The 23,840-nt window shown below is 37.5% G+C and overlaps 1 protein-coding gene across 2 annotated transcripts in view; it reads left to right on the forward strand.

Annotated features, from left to right (window-relative positions):
• Itgb6 (integrin subunit beta 6) overlaps positions 1 to 23,602 on the forward strand; it is an 80,920-nt gene extending 57,318 nt beyond the window's left edge. The window contains exons 13-16 of one of the 2 annotated variants that reach the window (XM_010606818.2): positions 325 to 419; positions 5,548 to 5,667; positions 11,442 to 11,608; positions 22,965 to 23,599. In XM_010606818.2, coding sequence (XP_010605120.1) covers positions 325 to 419; positions 5,548 to 5,667; positions 11,442 to 11,608; positions 22,965 to 23,063 — 481 coding nt within the window. In that variant the 3' untranslated portion in view covers positions 23,064 to 23,599. Of the gene's footprint in view, positions 1 to 324; positions 420 to 5,547; positions 5,668 to 11,441; positions 11,609 to 22,964 lie in introns of both variants that reach the window. The other variant, XM_010606819.2, reaches the window with a different exon arrangement.
• The last annotated feature ends 238 nt before the right edge of the window (positions 23,603 to 23,840 follow it).

The raw sequence follows: 23,840 nt of genomic DNA on the forward strand, positions 1-23,840 counted from the left end.
AAAAAGCAAAATGAAAGAATAGTTAAATCAAATACAAAAACAATTTTCCTAGCCAATCAGAAACAATCACTATGCTCTACTAAAAATGAGTATTACTGCTATCAAGGCTGATTCAGAGAATGTGAACTACTAAGTGGAATTTGGGATAATCCAGTGTCCTCATGGACGTCATCCAAATGTCTTTCTGAAAGTAACCAAAAGTCAATGTCATCTAGGAGACACTTCTGTAGCACAACTTGCAGCAACAGCAGCAAAGCAATATTTCAGCTGCAAATCTATTTTCCACCAACATGAACTATAAACTCTGTTGAATCCTGTCTGCAGGAGCTGCATTGAATGCCACCTGTCTGCAGATGGCCAGCCTGGAGAAGAATGTGTGGACAAATGCAAACTAGCAGGTGTAACCATCAGCGATGAAGGTGCTCTACTTGTCTTGAATTGCATTTATTTCCTTTACCTACTTCTTGGGAGGTAGAAACTCAGTGGATCAAGGACTGCTCAACCTCATTTATACTAGGACATTAGGTCACTCGCTTTCCTTTTCTTAAGAGTAAGTGCGTTCTGTAAGGCTAAGAACTTGATGGCTCGAGATATAGGCAATTTAAAGTCAGGGCTATTTTATTGGACTTCATCTCTGTTGACAAGTTCACCTCTGCTTAACAAATGTAACTGTAGAGAATTCCAGAATGCTATATGTTCCAAACTAGAAACCAAGACAATTGAAAAAATGGCTAAATGTTAACCCCCCAAACTGGAAATTGTCCTCTATCATCTGATTGCCTTATTTCAAGATAAGCTAAAACCAGCAGTAAAACAATTTTCTTGATTTCAGCCCTATACCCTGGGCAGTTTCTAGTTAGCTGCCATCTTTCCTCAATCCTCTCCTCCTCTCAATCTTTTTACTCCTCTAGGAGTAAAGTGCTTTTATACCTGACCTTCCAAACAAGCGCATTACATGACTATGCTCATTTCTCTTTTCCCCCACCCCCAGAATTAGGCGTCTCTATTTTCTCTAACTGTTATGCATGCGAACTCTGTTCTTGTTCATCAGCCCTTATAAGTTTAATACTTAAAACAATTCTTTCTAATGGTAACTTTTTATTTCAAATATTTAAATCAATTGCTTTTTAGCTAGGAAGGCTAGTTTTAAAAATAATTTGAGAAGCTTAAAATAAAAAAGACGATTGACTCCTACCCAAAGGAACAATCTAGAGGAATTTGGTTTTGTGTCATCACAAACTCTGCATTATCATGCTGCTCAGGAAGAATTGCTACTCTGCAAACATTATGAATGTGATAGGAAGACTGTCTCAGGTGATAGGAAATAACCAGGACAATAATTTATGACACTGTAGGATATGTATTCTGAATAGATGAAATTAGGATTTTGAAATTAATCCATTTCCAAAATGGAGCGATATAATGATGTTTATATTCTTTTGAAAATTACCTTATTTCAAAATTGAGAAATCTGACATACAGTTGCATTATCCTATGTGAAGGGACATGATTAGGGTTCATAAAAGCCCTCATCTCTGCTTTCCTGAAGACCCAAGATAAACGTACAAATAGTAGTAAACAGGATAAGAGTGTGCACCTTAGACGAATACCAAGGGTGAAACACATTACAGCACCGAGTGAAGCAGCGTCCGCTCACATTCATAACTGGTGCTGAGTCTCAGCCTGTCTTTCTAGGTTCATTTCACAGCAAACAGGGGGCATATTTACCAGATGTCTCTGAGAAATGAGCACAAATTGCAGAAAATGCCCTGCAAATGACTGGACCTCAATTCACTACCAACACGGGAAATCCAATGTGTTGAAGGGAAAAAGGGAGTGAGCCTTAGAAAATGTAAATCCAGGTGGTGTGAGTCGAGAACTTACTACAGTTAGGTACACAATTTTCTGAGTAGATTGTCCTAAGTGCTTGGATTTTAAAGGATGGATAGGTTCAAGTGGTATTTGAAACATTTGCTTTTTTATGTGTATTTGACTAAATTATCTTCAAAAGGGAGACATACAACAATTTCTAGAATTAGAAATAATAATTGGATTATTAGCACCATTTAAAGTGCTACTCTGGATGAACTTAAGAGAAAAAAAAAGATATTTGTCAGACTGAGTTAAAGAGCCAACTTTGATTTTAAGTACTTTTTTTTTGGTAGCAGGGATCAAACTCAGGCCCTTGCACCTGCAAGGTAGGCGGTGGAACCACTGAGCTAAATCCCCAGCCCTATTTTAAGTTCTTTTAAGGCTTCATACTGAACTACACTCCCCCAGTTCTTTTTATTTTTATTTTGAAACTGGGTCATTAAGTGTCCAAGGCTGAGCTCAAACTTGGATCCTCCAGCCTCAGTCTCCCAGAGTACTGGGATTACTTGGGGTCTGGGAAAGAGAACCACTTTTCTAATGAGCCCGTTTGGAATTATTCATCCACATATTTTATTGCTCACACTACTTTGAAATGATCACATCATATTCCCTCTTCCAGAGGGTCTTTTGGCAAACCCACCCATCCCCCAATGAGAACACGAAGAGTGAAATACAATAATTTCGTAATCCATATGAACTGATCCGAATTTGTGCGGTGGGTGAGTTAGGTGAGCACCTCTAAGAACATGTGATTTAACCTTATACATTCCATTACTGAGTCATGTGCTTGATTACTCCAACATTCGCATGCTCAGAGCGTCGGTAACAAAACACATTCCGTGGAACATTAGTTCTGAAGGCACCGAATGGAAAAAAGCACCTACTATCTTATAAATTTTGTTAATGGATCTTCCCTGAAAGACTTTTGAGAATTGTTGAGCACATCAGATTAAATGAGCATGTGAATCACCAGGAGGGGAAAGGGAAGGAGTTGAAAGAACTAGAAACAGGAGAGATTCTCACACTAACCTAACCGTAGAACCCTTAATTATCTGCTGAAAAATTGTTTTCTTTGAGATCTTCTAACTGACCCCAGAACGGGTGTCTTAAATCTCATGGTTCTCTGGACTCAACTGAGCAGATGGTTTATATTTTCCACATTCTTCTTGGACCGTCCCAGACCTCACCTTTCTACCTCTTTTCTCACATTTCTTCTTTCTCTGAGTATGATTGTATGGACTACTCAAGATATTATTTTCACTGTTATTCTAGAACAACAATGGGAGCACTCACAAAGGAAGGTAAAAAAGAAAGGTCCATTTTTTGTGAAGAACAAAAGAAAACCTTAGCAGCTAATTGTGCAAAACTTTCAATGCACCTTTGATAATACTATTTCAATACCAAAACACTATAAAACAGGCTTCATCTGGAGCTGCAACAGTCAGGAAGAAGAGGAAGAAGTGGTGAACTGATTAAAGCAAGACTGGAGTCTCAACTCAAAGTTTACACTTGCAGTTCCATTAAAACTTAAATAATACAACCACCAGAAGTAAGCCTCCCTGTGCTCAATGAAGCCATTTAAAAGAAAGTAAAACACAATTCATATTACTGAAATGAGTGTGATAGGCTAGCCACGTGTTTTCTACCTGAGAACAAAATGTTTTATTAAGTATAGTCAAGTGAGCAAAGAGAGCTTACACTGAGAAGGGGAAGGAAGGACGAAAGGAAGGAAGGAAGGAGAGAGGGAGGAAGAAAAGAAAGACTTCATGCATCTTAATTAATTAGAGTAGTGAGGTAGGCAAGGTATAGTGAAGGCCATCTAAAATGACCAAAGTATGAACAGTGAATGCAAAGCCATTTACAATCTAACACATGAAATAACACAAATTTTACTAATCAAGTGTTACCAAGAATCATTTTATTAAGATGCTTATGGGCCAGGGATTTAGCTCAGTAGTGCCACCGCCTGTCTCACAAATCAAAGCCCTGAGTGTGATCCCAGTAATGAAAAAAAAAGACACATTAAACCATTCACTAGAAGCCCACAGTCCCATGCTCACCACTGGCTTCTCTCATCAAGAATCCATTATTTCATAATTTCACCTCCAAGAATCCATATTTTCCAACTCAGGTGATTCAGATGGTCATAAACCATCTTTTGGAAAGGACCAGACTAGAAATAAATGTAATTAGACTTTCTCAATGTGCCTATATAGAAGCAGATTATTCTCATGAGTTAAAGAGCTTATTCACTTAAATCTATTGTCTGATATCTTATTTATAATGCTAAATATTTTACTAGATTCCCATCTTCATTAATAACATAAGCACGCTTCTTACAGACCCTGTCAGGTCTTTATCTTATAAATTAAATCCAAAGACAAAGAGCAATGACAACTTAATATTTCTTTTTCTATAGCTGTAGCACTTGTGTACTTCAAATAGGTTATCACTTAATTTTTCCTTGCAAGGAGAGAAACACACATGGATTCTGTTTTATTAACACTTATTATTTTTAAGCTAATAACAGAAGTTTGAAGTCTAGGAATAGCATATCCAATATTATCTGGGACAATCTCATTCTTAATACTCTAAAATACTGCCTCAAAGCACAGAAATATTGAATCACATATTCTATACTAAGAGTTTATATTAAGAGTAAATGGTCATTCTCCTCACCCGTTTCTGAAAAACAGTGCTTATACTAGTATCATTGAAGACTGTCCAACTTAGAAGATGGGGGAACTATGAAGGAGTTTGGATTTTTGTTTTGTTTTAATTAAGAAAATGCAACATAATTTTGGCAGAGAAGCTGAATCACTAGAATTTCTGATAAATAGATCTCAGATTGGCCCTTTATTTTCAATTTCTGTCATGATCCTCATTCTCTGCCTCTTAAAGAAGCATAACAAAAAATTATTTGGAAAAGATTTGAGCAAAACTAGACTTTTTTCATTAAGAAAAGCTATGCTGAATGACAGCCATCCTGGGCTCCCTGTAATCTGAGGTTTCCCTTTATGTTCCTTGTCCCTCAGCTACATAATGCTTCAGGCTCTGCTTCCTGACGTTAATTTGTGGTTACCGTTGTGACAATACACGGCCAGCAAGCTTGACTATGCCATTCTGAGAAAGGCCCCTTTAAAAGTATCAATATCAGTTTGGACTGAGCAGCAGTGTAATCTAGACATCCTCCCAGATTCTCTCAGCAGAGAGAAACATATACACCCGCCCCCCCATAGTCAGTCGGGGATATTCTATTCCTGAGAAAGTTGTGGGCTCGTGCCTGGCAGTTTGCTCTAGTGAAATCCTGCCCACAGCAGTTTGATAGGTACATTTGATGATCAGTCCTGATTGACCACATCTGGAGATGTTCTTCTGGCTTGTGAACAAAATAAAAATCTCACTCCATAGGAAAAATTCTATGCCTTTTCAATTCGCATTCTGTAATATTGAAAATTCTAATTTGCATATTAAAACTCAATACTGGGTCGGGGATTTAACCCAGTGGCACTGCACCTGCATTGCAAGCACAGTCCTGAGTTCAATTCCCAATAAAAAAAAAAAAAAAAAAAAAAAAGGAAGGAAAGAAAAAGAAAAAAACCTCAATGCTACTTTGCTTTTAAAATAATCTCTTTTGAGTCTAATTGACCTAATGAATGACTCCTTTATCTACAGATTTCTCAAAGGATAGCACTGTTTCCTGCTCCCTGCAAGGAGAAAATGAATGCCTTATTACATTCCTAATAAGTACAGATAACGAGGGGAACACCATCATTCACAGCATCAATGAAAAAGGTGGGTGGCTTGCCTTCCATTGTCAATGTCAAGTAATACTAAGTGGAAGAAAATATTTAGAAAATCACTTTAGGTAGTTTGCCAAAATAGGTATTTTCACATTTTTAATGGAATGCTTCTACTTTCCCAAGGATTAAAGATACTCATCGAAAGGTCTTCTGTGTTCCAATGACTTTTATTGAGGCCAGAGAACACAGTGAATTGTATTTGTCCCCCTTCATCTCCTTGAAAGGTGGCTGCTGAACTGTAGAAAGGGAAACGATAAACCTAAATGTAAGCAAAAGGCATATCTTGGTAAATCTAACAGGGAGGCGTGTAGCTAATTTTTAAAATGAGATTAAATTACACAAACTGGTTCAAATACTGCTCTGCCACTTAATAATGCTCCATACTCTGGAAGATACTTGCCTTTCTGAGTCTCTATTTCTCCTCTGTCAAATGGGGAGGAAGTGGAACTTTCTTCTATGAGCTAACTCAAGGAGTACGTGGAATAACGCATACGTTGTCTCCTAACGCAGCAGCGAGTCATGAAATGCTAATGCTGAATCAGAAGAGATGCAGAGCAGCCAGTGAGGAAGGGTGCCCTCTACAGAGAATCTCCTAGAGCTCATTGCTTCTGTGCATTTTCATTCACATCAGTGCCTGCAGTCAGTTAGGGATTTGGGAAATACTCAAAAATTTCATATTCAGCAAAGGGAAGGAACAAGTTCATATCAGCTATAAAACGAAATAGCAGAGGATGTACTTATGTTACGAAGTTTTCAAATGTAATGATTATCAGATTCACTTGGAAGCTTGTTAAAAATGCCTATTATCTGGAGTCAGCAGGACTGACGTGTGGCCCAGGACTCTGCATTATAGTGACCCAACCCTGGCACAGATGGTCCCAAATTCTCTCTTAGAGTGACTGCCCTAACAATTCTGGCTGCATTCTCAGAAAGAGGGGTCTCGCATCTACTGCCTTCCATTAATGACGTGTTTTTCCCTAAAACTATCTTGCAGAAATAACAGCTGCATGAAATCAGACTTCATCAGATTTTGTCCTTTAACTCTTCCTCTTCCCAAAAGCCTGCAGCCCAAGTTTTAGCATAGATGATAGCAATAACTGTAGGTTCCAGAAGGCAGAGATATTTTTATTTTCATATGCTGATTAAAAAAAGAAAAAAGAAAAGAAAATGAATCTGTGGTATCAGGAAGTAAATCAGTGAAGCTGATTTTTGAAGGCTTCACAGGGGTAACAAATATTTGTCAAAACTCACCAAACTGTAATCTCATGTGTATGTAGTTTATTAGCTGTCACTTGTGTCTTAATAAAATCATGAAAAACAACCAAAAAATAGTAAGTCCTGAATTTTAAATCAAAGCTATCAAATTGGTACCACTTAAGAGCATAAAAAGTAAAACAATACCGATGTAACCAAAAAATAGGTTCAAACCATCGTAATCCAATCGAGAAAACACATCAGAAAAATATCACATTTCTATGCACAGCACAAGAGAGAGCTGGAAGTCACACAATCCAAGAAGTGAGAGGATAACAGAACTGGGTTTAAAAGCTCAGGTGGGCAGAGTGCTCCTGGAGGCCTTCCCTTGAAAAATCTCACGTAAACTGATTTTTTAAAAATACATACACAAAATGCATCTTGCAGCCATTAGTTAAGAAAACATAAGGTGAATCTTGCTGTACAAGAGTGAATAACTATAATACAAAAGAACCTCCTCATTGTTTGCTTTATAAAGTCAAATTCCCCAGCTATATTCCCAACCATCTGTGACTATGAGAGTGGATTTAGCAAGACATCTGGAAATCAAAATCATCCTGTAATCCCATATAGTATTGATTCTACCGGAAAACACATCCCAAACAACAAAAGCAAATTTCCAGAGCTGGCCCTCTTTTTAATGCAGAGCCTTTTGTATCTAGCTGGTTTGATTTTTTTTTTTCCTGTGAAACATGCCTTGGGCTGATAAATGTCTTCTCATTACTGAATTGTTGTCTGTTCTTTTACTTTTCTACACAATTTGAGTGGCACATCAACATGCCATCCTTTAGAGCATGCGCAACTGCCCTGATGCCTTTTTTAGTACAATATTTTATTTATCCCTATGCTTTTGTAGTAAGGAAAAGAGAAGAAAAAAATTACCTGCCTGAGGCTTCACAGGAGTCACCTGAGCTCCAGGGCTGCCTCTTCCTCCACAGATACTTTAGCTCCTGGGTAGTCTGCCTCCTAGGGAAGCCCTGCAGGGTGCCCACCCCGACAAGTCAGCAGTCCTCCCAGTCCCACAGCAAGAGCACTTCTCCAGTTCAGAACTTGGAGAGAAAACAGGCAAAATGAGAAAGCAGAAAGGGGAGCAGAAGGCTACTGATCGCAAGGAAATTGCAAAGAGAGCCAGTGAAGAGTAGTCTTATATGTGGATAGAGTTTCATTTGCAAACAAAAATCATGGTACTGTGAACTTAGGCAGAGCCTTGTTTAACTTCCTTCTTACATCTGGAGGGATTTTCAGAGGATGAGTCACAACAGGGCCAAGGAATGACAGCCAAGGAGGCTTCCTGATGGAAGATGCCACCTACTGTAGATGCTATACCTTCTGGTTCCACTCTGGAAGACCCACCGCCTTTCTCTCTAGAGATAAAAAAAAAGGGGGGGAAGAAGAGTGCATCGTAACAATGGTGCTTTCAATAATAATGTAATAGTGGCTCCCGTTATGGAGCCCTTACTAATGTCATGTGTCAGCCGTTACTTCACATGCTTTGCATGCATTAATTCATTCAATAGCCTCTACAACCATACAAAGCAGGTACTACTGTTATTGTTTACAGGAAGGAGACTGAGGCATAAAGACATAAATAATTCACTAGGTCTTACAGTAATTAAGTGGCAGAGCTAGCTGAGGAGCTCCAGCAGACTGGCTTGGAGCCCATGCCCTTAACCACTATACTGCACTGCCTCCCACTGGCTTTGCAGTCACAAAAGTTGTTAGATCAGCACTATCCAGGACTATTACATGAGGCACACATGTAATTTAAATATTTCCAGGAAGTACATTAAAAAGTAAAGGATATACATGAAATAAATTTTATTTACCATTCTCTCCAAAATATTGTTGTTTTAATATGAAATCAATATAAAATTATTAATCAGATATTTTACTTTTTCACACAAAGTGTTCAAAGTCAGCGTTTGTTTTACACTTATAGCGCAAATTTGGAAAAGTCACATTTCAAATGCTCAGTAGCCGCATATGGTACAGCTACCAGTCTGAACAGGAAAATAGCATTAGATACCCAGCACTGATACCCAGAAGCAGCATTAGGTGCAGCATTGACCTGATCTGATAGGAACCTATACCCAGTGATAGAAGTGACCTTTTTTCAACCTACAAATCTGCCTTCCGTCTGAGAATCAATGAAAGAGGTATGAAAAGTGAAGATCTTTATTGTGGTATAGCTGCTCTGAGAAATGTGCAATACCCAATGACTTTAAGTTCTTAAAATAATTTTCTCTGCCAAGCTATGCCTAGTCCTCCTTCCTTCCCCACTAGAGAGTCCTCCTAATTCATGTTCTGGCTTCAGGGTCTTAGCAAACTTCATCTTGCTTTCTTCAGAAACATACTATGCCCCACTCCAGATATTTCTTAGATAAAACCAAATACAAAGATAAAACCAATACAGTGCTTATTCTCATTGACATGGCCGCTGCTTTCTTTGCAGAGAAACATATTAGAGGCAGCCACGCATTTGCTATGCTAGAACACATTCTCTAGATCTTTATGCTATAGTAGGTATGTCATTAGCAACTTTACTTATTTCTGCATAATCTCCTTACATAATTCCTTGCCAAAAAATATGTAAGGGTGGGCATCATGCTGTTAGGTGATCGTTAGTCCTCCTCAGATCCAGATTGGCTATAGATCTGATCTGAAAAGCAGCATGACTAGTCTTATGTGTAAAACTCCCCTTATTAAATATCTAAGAGCAATAAGAGGCTAAACCAAGCATTATTCATTTCCTCCCTAGGTACCATAGATTTCTCCTCACTTCTTGCAGAGAGATGAAGATGTTTAACGATAATTTTATGTAATCTTTTTTTCCATGAGAGCTTAATTACAATATTTCATTAAGAGATGTATCATCTCCCAAGCATATTGCAAGGATCATTAGTCTTTCTGGTGTCAGTGAAGGAAGGTAGTATATAATTGCAAAATTATATTGCTACTATTAATAGTCAAAATAACATTTCATAGAATCCTCAAGTTGAGAAGTCCATATAGAACATCTAATTTCTCAAACTTCCCTAATGTAAGAATCACTTGGAATACTTTCCGTACTGAAAGAACTGTGGCTTCATCCAAGATCTAGTGAATCAAAATCTTAGGAAAGGTGTCTAGGATGCTGTGGAGTAAGAAGCATGAGTACCCTGGCTTGTTTCTGTGATTAGGAAATTTGAAGGAACACTGAATTTTGTTTTACAGATAAAATCAGGGACACAGGTACTGTATATCAGATGGAAATTGAACCTAATCCTCCCTGCTGTAGTCCACTAACTTTCCAGAATATCAGAGCCTTACAATTAGGTTCAACAAAATAAAACTGAGCCAGGATTGCCTTCTGCCTCTAAGAAAGGAAGTTCCAGCTAACAACTTTTTCAGGGCTTGGGTTTTATATAATTTTAAATGTGCAGTAGTACCTTGGTTCACAGACTTAATTATTTCCATGATTCTGGTCACCAACTGAATTGGACAAGAATCAAGTCAAATCAAAGTCAGTGGTTAGATTCAATGTTGATTTTATGGGAAAATTTGATGCAGTTCTCATCAATTCAGTTTGCAACTAGAGTCCTGGAAAAAGATTAAGTTCGTGAACCAAGATACCACTGCAATCTCCCAAACTGCTTAAAAAGATTATTCAGAAAGACCCTTGAAGAAGTAGTTGCATATATTAAATACACACATTCACACACACACACACACACACACACACACACATTCCACTTCTACTTTATCATTTATTCAGAAGAAACATCTTTACTGATTAAATTATGTAGTCTTTTTTCATGGTCCTTTAAATATTCTATGTGCATCAAAGGTTACTTTAGGGGTTTCTAAATCTTTTTCAATCAGTCATCAAGTACACCATCATCCCTCAGTATCTTCAGGTGACTGGTTTCAAGAACCTCCTGAAGATAGCAAAATCTGTGCATGCTCAAGGCCCTCACATAGAATATGTAGTTCTGCACATGACCTGTACACATCCTGATGTACACTTTAAATCATCTCTAGGTCATTTTTAACACACCATACAATGTCTGTAAATAGTGATTGCATTTATAGTTTAAAGGGTAACATTGCGGGGGATACTGTTTGTGTTCAATACAGACACATGTTTTCCAATATTTTCAACCCAAGCTTGCAGAACCCAAGAATATGGAGAGCTGACTATATATTCATTTACTTGGAATGATTAAATTTTTCTTTTATCTTCTATTCTGCTTTGAAGAGATAGAGAGATATCCTTCCACCAGTAATGTATTTAAAAAAAAATTCAGCAAGACAAAATAATGTCAACATTCCTTTACTGTAGAAAAGGTATGAATGAAAAACTCCATAAGAAGTGTCTTCCCGTGGGCTAGGAATGTAACATGGTGGTAAAACCCTTGCCTCTCATGTGCAGGGCCATTAGTTCAATCCTCAAAACCACAAAACAAAAATGTCTTTTCTAAATGAAATGTTGATTGTTTCAGCTTTTTCACACAATTTCATTTGTTTTCACAGACTGCCCAAAACCTCCAAACATTCCCATGATCATGTTGGGGGTTTCACTGGCTATTCTTCTCATCGGGGTTGTCCTTCTGTGCATTTGGAAGCTGCTGGTGTCATTTCATGACCGTAAAGAAGTTGCCAAATTTGAAGCAGAGCGATCAAAGGCTAAGTGGCAGACAGTATGTGAACACTTACTGCTACTCTTTGTTTAACAGTCACTGGTGGAAATAACGGGGGCAGTGCCCCACTTTCTTCTGTCTGACAGAGAGTTCAGGTGTCACATTATTTCTCTAACATTCTCATCATAACCCCAACTGTTTCTGTTCTGCTTTAGGGGCAAAAGAATCTCTTTCCATTATCTGGATCCAGATAGCCCTTACAACATATACATGTCTTACATGCAGTGGGGATTGCCACCACTCTGAAGTCTCATGAAACTGCTGATATAGTGACTTACGGGCCTCATGGAGGTCTGTTTTATTTAGTGCCTCCTACCACCAAGAGGTCCCTCAGACCCCATTTACTAAAGCATAAGTGCTGGATCTCAACATTTCCATGAATTGGTTATGTGATAGCTGATGGAATAATATTTGTGAATAGTATGATAGCTCATGCCAGTTTCTATGAAAACAGTTGTTACTGATATAATAGGTTCAAGGCAAAGTTGAGAAAGCTTTTTAAATATCAGGCAATTTTTGTGAATATCATAAATTTAGACATCCACTAAAAGATGAGGTATCAACCTCTAAATATATTTACTCACTAGAAATAATTTGAGTCCTTTCTTCACAATAGGCAAACAGAAAACAGGATTATAATTTTTCTGTGTTTCTTTTCCACAGGAGAGATAATTGCATTTCTAGAGACCCCTAGAAACAATTTCATGGTTTTAATTTCATCTCTCTATCTCTAATGGTGTGCCTATCTATCTCATAGCAATTATCTTACATTGCAGATTCTAAAAACACTGGAGAAAATATAGGCAAACACAATGTTCCTTTGGGTTCATTTGCACAAATAAATTGATGTTAACACTGTTTTCTCTAAGCCTATAGCAATACCTTCAATTCCTAAAGCAAATGAAATTCTCTATTTTGAATAATTTTATCTTGACAAGGAATATTTACATTTTAGGCAGTTATTTCAAATTAATCATAATATTTGGTACAGTAAAAGAGACTGAAAATTTAAAAATCCCCTTAGATACAACCAACAGATGTAATGAATGGACCTTATTTGGGTCCTAATTTAAATAGTGTAATTATAAAAATATATTTTTAAGACAACTGAAAAAATTAATACATATTGAATATTAAAATACTAGTAGTTTGATTAGGTATGATAAAGGCATGTGACTCTGCTAGAAAACATTTTAGTGATGCAAAAGAAGAATATATTCTGAACAATATAGAAGCAAATGGAAATGGAGGTTGGGTATATTTTCAAATAATTCAGCCAAAAGAGAAAATGGGTGGGAGGGATAAAGTGGTTACAGTAAAAGCTTCATAATTGTTGAATCTGTGTGATGGGTCTGTGGAAATTTGCTATGTAACTTTCTTCTTGTGCATGTATGGATTTTTCATGAATGCACAAAATTCTTCGAAAAGTAAAGTGCACATTTGCAATAGGAATGTAATTGATCCATCTTTATTAGGGTAAAATGTAACCCAGCAGTTTAGCTCAGTAACCTGCAACATACTGTTAATAGGCCAAAGCTGTGGTACACTTCACTTCACCTGATGACCATAGCCACAGACATTATTTTAAACTCTCACCAATTGTCAAGCAACTGCTTGGCAGAGTCAGAAGAGCAACCAGGAGAGAGGCCCACCCAGATACCATCCATAAGCATGTGCAGACCCCAGCCAGAAACCCACATAGACAACAGTGACATGGGTGTGCAGGTCCCACCCAGAGGCCCACACAGATGCCATCAGTAAGTGCATGCAAGCCTCAGCTAGAAGCCCACCAGGACAACAGCTACACAGGCATGTAGGCCCAAGCCAGGGGCCTTCCCAGACACCAGCAGTTTGGGCATTCAGGCACCAGCCAAAGGCCCAACCAGATACCATTGATACATGTACACACGCCCCAGCCAAAATCGGCCCAGACAACAGCCCAGCCAAAAGCCCAGTCCAGTGTGGGGATCCAGATGGCAATCATTTTGAACCTAGGAATTGGTGCAATGGTGGGCAGCAGAGAGAAGGCCTCTCTGAGTTGAGAATGGAGCCCACAGGAAGAGCAAAGAGTCACTGCATAAAGACACAGCAGACTGCATCAATTGAAATGAGAAGAAACCTAAACAAGACTCAAAAGTAGACTTTCATATCACCAAAGGCAACCCTAAGGGAAACAAGATGGAACAATCTAAAACTCAACCTGAACTCTGAACTGGCAACAAAAGAAGATCTAGAAAAAATAAAATCAGAAATAATTTATCAGAACAAAAGAGATTGTGCCCATAGAGACATGATTAATAACTCTACAGCAGATAGATAAAAATAGAGAAGCTGAGGGACAAGATGGCATCCTAGCATAGGGAACAAATGAAAACCATAAAATAGATGCAAACAGATATCGGGGAGATTAAAAACTCCACTGATAGTTTATGCAGCAGAATGAGCCAATGTGAGGACAGAATATCAGATATAGAAGATAGGATTGCAATTAGTGACCAAGAAAAGAAAGATTTCTTAAAAATGGCAAGGGAACACAAAAAAATCAGTCCAGCAGCTATTAAATGATGTGAAGAAAAATACATAAGACTGATCAGAATCAATGAAGAAACAAGAGATAGTGCAAATGACATTAAAAAAAAAAAAACCTGTTCAGAAAAGTAATGGCAAAAAACTTCCCAAGCAGTGAAAAAGAATTTGACACATGATAAGTAACGTATATGGGACTCCAACTAGTTATGATAAAAAAAATCTATACCTAGCCATATAATAGTCAGGATTCTAGAAACCCAATAGAAGAACAAAATTCTACAAGCAGTTAGAGAAAAGAAGCAAATCACATATAAAGGAAAGCCCATCTCAACACAAACCCTCAAAGCAAAAAGAGCCTGGAGTGTAATATTTCAAATCCTAAAAGAAAATAACTTCCAACCCAGATTGATGTAACCTGCAAAATTATCTTTCATACCTGATATAGAAATAAGATACTCTCATGACAAAAAACACCTAAGGAATTTCATGAATACCAGAACAGCATTCCAATAAATTTTAAACAATATCCCAGGAAAAGACAATGAGGGTCACAACCCAAGGAAGCCCAACTCAAAGAATTCATCAGGCAAAACAAGAAATTAAATGCAAAGAGGAAGAATCCAACAACAGGAAAAGGTCATGACAAGGATAAGTCAATACATATCAGTTATAGCCATCAATGTTAATGGTCTCAATTTACCAATCAAAAGAAATAGACTAGCACAATGGGTCAAGAAGCAAAGTCCAACAGTATGATGCACACAAGAAATAGATTTAATTCAAAAAGAAACTTATAGACTGAAAATTAAAGGGTGGAAAACAATACTCCATGTGACAAAAACCCCCAAAACAGCAGGAGTAGCTATCCTATTTGCAGATAAAATGGACTTCAAACCAACACTAATTAAGAGAGACAAGGCCACAACATCCTCATAAAGGGAACAATCCAAGAGGAAAAGAAGACAATCATAAATATATATGCACCAAGTACTAATGCACCCAACTATATAAAACAAATATTAATGGACATAGAGAAGCAAATAAATATTAATACAATAGTAGAGGACCTCAATACCCCATTGTCACAAATAGATAAAAAATAAATAATGAAATACTAGAGCACAACTAAACTCTTGAACAAATGGACTTAAAAGATGATTACACAGTGTTTCATCCCCCAAATTAGAATACACATTCTTTTCAGCTGCACATGGGTCATTCTCCAAAACAGGCTACATACTTGTTCATTGAACATGTTTACGTAAATGCAAAGAAATGGAAGTTATCCCCTGTATATTTTCAGACTATAGAGTAATGAATTTGAAGATTAATAGCAAAAGAAACCACAAGAATTTCATAAACATATGGAAATTGAACAACATACTCCTGAATAACCAACCGGTCACAGAGGAAATTAAAGAAGAAATCAGATAGTTCTTACAATTAAATGACAATGCCAATACAACATATCAGAATCTATGGGACACAATGAAAACAATCTTAGGAGGGAAATTCATAACAGTGAATACTCATATTAGGAAAACAGACTGAGCTAAAATAAACAACCTAATGCTGAACCTCAAGCTTCTAGAAAAGGAGCAGGACAACCCAAAGCTCATACATGGGAGGAAATTATAAACATCAGAGCATAAATCAATGCAATGAAGACAAAGATAATAATTTTAAAAATCAATGAAATAAATAGTTGGTTCTACAAAAGAATAAACAAAATAGACAAACGCTTAGCCAAACTTATCAAAAAAAAGAAAGAAAGAAAGAAGGAAAGAAAGAAAAGGCCCATATGCATGCAATTAGGAATGAAAAGGTTGAAATTACAATGGCCACAGCAGAAATCCAGAATCAACACGTACTTTGAGACCCTATACACCAATAAGATGGAAAACAGAAGAATCGGATAGATTTCTAGATATATATGAATTTCTAAAGTTGAATGAAGAAGATCTAAAAATTCTAAATAACCCAATATCAATCAATGGCATTGAAAACATAATTAAAAAACTTACCAATAAAGAAAAGCCTGGGTCCTGATGGCTTCATTGCTGAATTCAACAAGACATATATAGAAGAACCATTGCCACTACTGTTTAAACTCTTCAGTGAAATTTAAAGGGAAGCAGTACTCCTAAATTCATTCCTGGAAGCAAGCATCAGAGAAAGACCCAAATGAAAAAGAGAAGTATAGGCCAATCTCACTAATGAACATAGATGCAGAAATCTTCAATAAGATACTGGCAAACAGAATCCAGGAGATCATCAGGAAGATCATACACCCTGACCAAGAGGGATTCATCCCAGGGATGCAGGGATGGTTCAACATATGTAAATCAATAAATGTAATGCACTCTATTAACAGAGCCAAGAATAAAAATCATATGATCATCTCAATAGATGAAGAAAAAGCATTTGACAAAATCCAATACCCATTCATGATTAAAAACCCTACAGAAAATTGGGACAGTCTTTATCTCAACCTGATAAAAGCCATCTATGAAAAACTCAACAGCAAACATCATACTAAATGGTCAAAAACTGAAATCCTTCACGCTAAAATCAAGAACAAGACAAGGATGTCCATTATCACCACTTCTGTTCAATATAGTCCTGAGAACATTAGCCACAGCAATTAGACAAGAGAAAGAAATAAAAGGAATAAAGATAGGAAATGAAGAAATTAAATTGTCATTATATGCACATGACATGATACGCTATATAGAAAACCCCAAGAACTCCACTAAAAGTCTCCAGACATAATAACAAAATTTAGTAGAGTAGCTGGATACAAGGTCAACACACAAAAATGAATAGCCTTCCTGTACAGGAAGAACAGAGACGTCTCACGAGAATTGGAGAAACAACTTCTTTCACAGCAGCACCAAAAAAATGAAATTGGTAGGAATCAACCTAACTAAAGAAATCAAAGTCCTCTACTCTGAAAACTAGAACACTCTGGAAAAAAAATACTGAAGAGGGTATCATAAAATGGAAAGACATTTCTTGCTCCTCAGAAGGAAGAGCCAATATCATGGAAATGGTCATATTTCCAAAACTGCTATATAGATTTAATATAATCTCAATTGAAATTCTAACAGCGTACTTCAAAGAACCAGAGAAAACAATCCAAAAATTCGTTTGGAGCCAGAGGAGACCTAGCATAGCAAAAGCAATTCTATGCAACAACGACAAGGTAGGGAATATCACAATCCCCAACGTGAAACTATGCTACAATGCTATTGTGACAAAAACAGCAGGGTACCGGCAAAGAAACAGACCCGAGGATCAATAGAACAGGTTAGAAGATACAGAAATAACTCCAGACACACTCAGCCACCTCATCTTTGACAAAGGAGCTAAACACCCTCAGTGAAGGAAGGGTAGCCTCTTTAATAAATGGTGCTGGATAAACTGGGCTTCAACTTACCAAAGATTAAAACTAGACCTATATCTCTCAACATGCACTAAACTAAAATCAAAATGGATCATAGATCTAAATATTAAAACAGAAACACTAAACCAGCTGGAAGAGAGGGTAAGGTACAACCGTTGAAGACAGTGGCATATGAAAAGATTTTATGAACAAAACCTCAGTTGCATGTAAACAAGCACAAAGAATCAACAACTGGGATCTCATCTTATTAAAAAGCTTGTGCACAACAAAAGAAACCAACAACAGAGTGATGAGACAATCCACCAGGTGGGAAAAAAATAATTTTACCAGCTGTTCCTCAATAAAGATCTACTATCTAGAATATATAAAGAACTTAAAAAAATCAGGCTCCCCATACTTAAAGACCCAATCCAAAAATGGGCATCTGAAATGAACAGAAATTTCTCAAAGAAATAGAAATAGCAAATAAATATATGAAAAAATGTTCAACATCATTGGTCATTTGAGAGATGCCAATGAAAACAATGCTGAGATTCCACCTCACCCCAGAAAGAATGGCTGCTATCAAGAAATCAACCAAGAGCAAATGCTGCTAGGGCTGTGGGGAGAAATAACTTTCTCCACTGTTGGTGGGAGTGCAGACTGGTATAACCCCTGTGGAAATCAGTATGGAGATACCTCAAAAAACTAGGATTAAAGGTCCCACTTGACCCAGCCATTCCCCTGCTGGGTATCTTCCCAAAAGAATTAAAGGAATCATACTAAAATGATATATGTATACCCATGTTTATAGCAGCACAGTTTGTAATAGCTAAAACTTGGAAACAGCCCAATTGCCCATCAACTTGAGACTGGGTAAAGAAGATGTGATTTCTTTAATAAAATGGAGTAGTACTCAGCCATAAAGAATGAGAAACTAGAGACATTTATAGCTAAATGGAAGCACAATGAGACCATACTCTTAAGTGAAATAAATAGGTCATGAGTGTGTGAATACTGAAGAGTTTCTCTGGTATGAGAAACTGAAAGTGTAAATAAGAATCAAAATGTATAAGAGATAATGTGAAATAGGAAGAAAAGGCCCAAAGGGGAAGAGGAAGAGGAGGGTTAGGGGAAAGGAAAGGAATAAATATAAGAAAAGGAAAACATGGAAACAAAGTCTTTGTAAATAGGGAGAGGTGAAGGGATTGAAGGGAGGGCAGGGGGATGGAGGAAAACGTTAGAGCCAAGATAGATTCCCAAGGATGAATAACATTATACTGTATACCTAAAACGTACCAATAAACTTATGAATAAAAATGAGAAGAGCAACCAGGAAAATAATGTGGTTAAGCTGGCAGGAGGAACAATAGCAGCAAGTAGGTAGACAACCACCAGTCCTGTGAAGCAGCCTTGGTATCTTGTCAAGGTGAATAAACTGAAATGAAGAAAAGATGAGGGACTTCTCAAACTTTTAGAGCAAGTAGAGTTGAACTCTAATTGTTAATTGGTCTTCCAAGCACAACCTGTGGTCGACCCCTTAGAAATAATAAGCAATTGTTCTGCAAACAAGCCGTTGTCCAATTATGTGATGTGAATCTCCCAACCAGCATATTTTAATGTTCTCATACAAAGGCATGAGTACTGACAAATGATTCATATCTTTAAAATAACATTTTAATTAACAGCTAATTTCCCCCAAAACATGAATTGTTTTCCATTTGAATGTAGAACATGACTGAAATTCAAATGCGAAATTCTTGCTGTTTCTTCATCTAAAATTAAACAGGTATTAAGCAGATAAAAGCATAAATGAAAAATAGTATTCCCTTGTTAAGTTGAGTTTCTTTGACTAACAAATGTTTGATGTTCCTGACTAGATAATGACTGAATAATAATTATTCACTTAAATGCAAAATAGGTTTAATTCCAATAATTCAGTTTGAATTTCACTAATAAATCCTCCTGAAAAAGAAAAGCATTGCTCGGTGAGTACACTTAAAGGTCTTCTTTCAATTTAATGCAATTTTTATCAAAACCTATTTCCTTTCAAGTGAATTTGGCTGATCTTTAAAACCCAAGGACAGAGGGGACAGTAGTCTCCTCACCCATAGGGCCCCACTGGACTCCTAAGTTGACAAGTTTAGGACAGAACGATCCCCTCTTGCTTCCTAAAACATTTCATCACAGCTATAAAGAGAGATTATCTTTTTATTACATTAAAAATAACCCCCTGCATATTCCTTATAAAAACACAAATGGAAGATATTTAAATTCATCTTTGATTAGACATTTTTCTAGGATGACAAGTCATTAACTTGAGGTGAAAAAATGTTCAGCCTGACACTTCTTGCAGTCACGGATTGATTTTGTTCTGTGCTAAGCAAATCAGGTCTGCATTTGACAGTGAGGCGGTCATTAAGGAAGCTGCAGGTCAGGACAGTTTTCTGATTATCACTTTTTTCAAGCTTGAAAAATGTGCCATTGCAGAATCCATAGCCTCAGTTAGTACCCCAGCATTGCAGGGGGAAATCAGTGTGGTCATCCCGGATGGTTAAGGAAAACCTGGCCCATTTAAACTGGAGTGGAGACTCTTGCAGTGGGGCAGGACTCAGGTCTGTGTCCCAGCTGGACTTGCTATGCCAGGAGGTCTTGGCTGCATGGTACCCATGGAGGCGATGCTGCACAGTTCCCCACTCCCTCTGCCTCCCGCTAACCACATCAGGTGTGAATGCATTCTGAGCTCTCATCACCACGGGACTTCCTCTCTGCTTCAATATAGAGATAACATCTCTCTCCAAAGGTACAGGAAAAAGAGCAAGTCCAACAGCAATATGGACTCACTCCCTCCCCCTTTTACACTGCTTCCTTAGTCTTCTACTGTGGTAGAGTCTGTTTTATCCGTTGTCCTGCTATGCAAGGGACCCTGTCTCCAAATTTACACACCTGAGTAAATGAAGTTGCTTCAAAATACAGAATGAAAACTGTGCAATCAAAATTACACATCCAACTAAATATCTATAAAATAACATTTTATTCTGTCAATTGCAATTCAAATTACTCTTTTTATTGCATATATAAATTCTATTCTGTGTGTGATGTGGGCACATTTTAATATGCTTGACATAAAGAGGAGCGGGGCCTACAAACAAGGGATTGGTCCTGCAAAGATCTAAACTGGCCCCACTCAAATCCTGTTAGCACTTCCAGAGTGACTTTTCTGTGAAATCCTCCTCTTCAGGACAGGTTCTGTCTCTCCCTAAGCCTGTCCCTCTTTATGTTTTTCTATCTTGCCTCTTCTAAGTCTCTCATTCTTCTGTAAGCAAGCAGTTTCTAGTCTCTGAAACTTCGTAGAATTCCACACATGAGTTTTGTTTGCAAATGAAACTCTACCCATAAATAAGACCACGTCAGTCTGCCCTTCACCCTCAAAAATTCCGAATTCTTATGGCAACAGAAATAAATAAGGATGAGAGATACCTTGAAATTATCTAGGATAATCTCAGGACTCTGAAAAATTATGTGCATGTACTAATTCCCCACAGTGAATGTAATCATTATGTAATATAAACATGTACTAACAACAACAACAAAAAAAACAGAATAAGGGCACTCTTTATTTAAAAAATGTAGTATGGCAACTTGGCCTTCCCCATCACCCATCTCTAACCCAGCCCTGCCCCACCTTTTTGAGACAAGGTCTCATTATGTAGCTCAGGCTGGCCTTGAACTCACAGTGATTCTCCTGCCTCAGCCTCCTGAGTGCTGGGATTGTAGGCATGCACCACCATGCCTGGCAAGGTTCCCCTTTTCTATTGGCCCTCAATATAGAGATAGCTTCTTCCTCCTAAAGTGCATGAATAAGGCAATATAACTCTTTGTGAAAGTTTAAGCCATTGGCTCTGGGCAGCATAGAAAGAGGTACCGGTGTGATTCTTGCTCACAAAGGCACTGCAGCAAGTCCAAGGGCAAGAGCGAAGGGAGAAGTGAAGGGAAGCATTTGTTTTGTTTAGTTCCAGAACTGAAAAGAAACTGTACTGAGATAGAAAATAGGTTTTTCTTCAAGTCTATGCCTAGAATTTGCTACTATCTCTGCAATTCACTGGTAAAGAGACCAGAGTTTAAGACTTAGCAACTTAGAGGTAGTACCTAGATTCTACACGTGTTCGGAAGTGAGCTTGGAAATGTTAAAAGTACCAGAGACCCTGAGGAAAATATTTTTACAACCCTCTTCAGGCCTTGAAGGAAAAGGAAATTGCAAGTATAAAGAAAAAATTGTAAATAAGAACTAATAAGAAAAGGCAGCATTTATTGAGCATTTACTGGGTGCCAGGCACAGTGTTAATTACCTTTCCTCACAGATGAAGTAGAGAGTTTGTTTATCCCTCTTTAATAGATGCGGACCCCCCACACTTAGAGTTGCTTAAGGTCATGGGGTAGAGTAGATTTGAACTATGGCTGTCTGATGTCAAAACCTACACGGTCAACCTTAGAAAGTTGGAGAGAAGAAATTGCACCCCGCATACACCCCTTGCTCCTACCTAACACAACTAAACTGGGTTTGTCCTCTGATTCATATGGCCGCAGTACCGCTGCTCTCAACCCTCAAAACACCTTCAGCCCAAACACCACAGCCGAGCTATCCAGGTTTGGTGGCACACAGCGTCCCCAGACCCCAAGGACAAACTGCCTTGCCTTGTCCACCTCTAGACCTCCTCTCTTCATGAACCTAGGGTCCCCCGTGCCAGTCTCTTGAAGCTCTTTGTGATACACAATCTTATGTAGGTAGCAAAAGCCATCTGGTTCTTTCAAGCCTGACTCGGAAGCCTGACTATCCAAGGGATCTGTCTCTGCCTTCAGAGCAGCCTGCTGCTCTCCCTTCTAAGTTTCAACTTCATTTTAGCACCATCTCATTCTTTTGATTCCTCTCACTAGCAGCAGTGGATTTCTTAAAGGAAGGTACTGTGTCACTCATGCTTGTATATTTCTACCAATTTTAATTCTCCCATTTTTTTTTTACTTTTTTGCTTTACATCTCATTTTTGGTTCATCTATCAATATTCTTTCTGCTTATTCAGTACATAACTGAGTACCTTATATGGCCTGAAGCCTGTTCTCAGTACTGGAAAAACAGGAAACAAAACAGCCCAAGCCCGAGCCTTATTTTCTATCCATGAATTAGAGTATTTCCAAAAAAGGTAAGATATTTTAGAATACACATTATGAGACTGGTCTTGCATATTAAAAGCAAAATGAAAATATATGAATTTTAAAGTGCTACTAGTTTGAAATATCAAATGAATTAAAATTATCCCAATGGCTTCTAGGATTGAACTTGACTCTTCTGATTTGAAGTGTAATGAAAATGTTTAGAGATATTAAAATGGTATAATAGCAACATGTACACACTAAACCTTTTTATTTCCTTCTCTTTTTTTTTAGGGAACCAATCCACTGTACAGAGGCTCTACTAGTACTTTTAAAAATGTAACCTATAAACACAGGGAAAAACAAAAGACAGACCTTTCCACAGATGGGTAAACTACTTCATGCATGGGAAAAACATCGTTTCACCGATATAAAAGGTTAATGCACTATTTTTCTTTCTTGCTTGCTTCAAAAGGAGGCTGGTTGAAGATAATCATAGGTCGTTTGGAGATCAGTCATTCTTTGTGTGACCATGAGACACTGTTGACAGCTTCAAAATAATCAAGGAGAGGCATTTCCTTAGCAAAAAGTGACTTTGGAGATTATTTGAGGAATAGTAATTCTGTTGCATTAATGTCTCAAAAAATTCCTCACAATGATTTATGGGGGCCTCATTTGCATTTGAAAAATGTTTGAAATTAGAATCTCATTTGTTTCAGGAATACAGCTACCTAAAGTTTTTGTCTTGGCAAAGTCATAAACTCCTTATGCTCACACTGCCAGTTATTCTAAACTTGTGGCAAATCTGCCCTTTCCTAAAGAAGCACTTTTAAAAACTCTTAAGAAACAAGATTCTGATTTTGCTTTAGACGAAAAGAAGCAATTCTTCCAAAGATAGTTCAAATGTATGGTGGAAAATTGAGTTTTAGTAATTTCTGTGAATTTGTATCCACTTAAAAGTTTGGCATATAAGTATTCTATTTGTTTTACAGATGAAGAGGTAACTTATAAATTAAGCTTTTAGTAAAAACAAAATGATAACCCTATCATTTAAATTATTTTTAAGCTACCTGAAAAATAATCTTCTATACTCAGTTTCCTTCTTGTCCCTAAGTCTTCAAACTATTACCTCTCTATGGTTTTCTAAATCATGTAATTTTCATATGATAG

The sequence above is a fragment of the Fukomys damarensis genome, unplaced genomic scaffold, assembly GCF_012274545.1.
Source record: "Fukomys damarensis isolate Sample0158 unplaced genomic scaffold, DMR_v1.0_HiC HiC_scaffold_26, whole genome shotgun sequence".
In the NCBI taxonomy this organism is placed as follows: domain Eukaryota; kingdom Metazoa; phylum Chordata; class Mammalia; order Rodentia; family Bathyergidae; genus Fukomys; species Fukomys damarensis.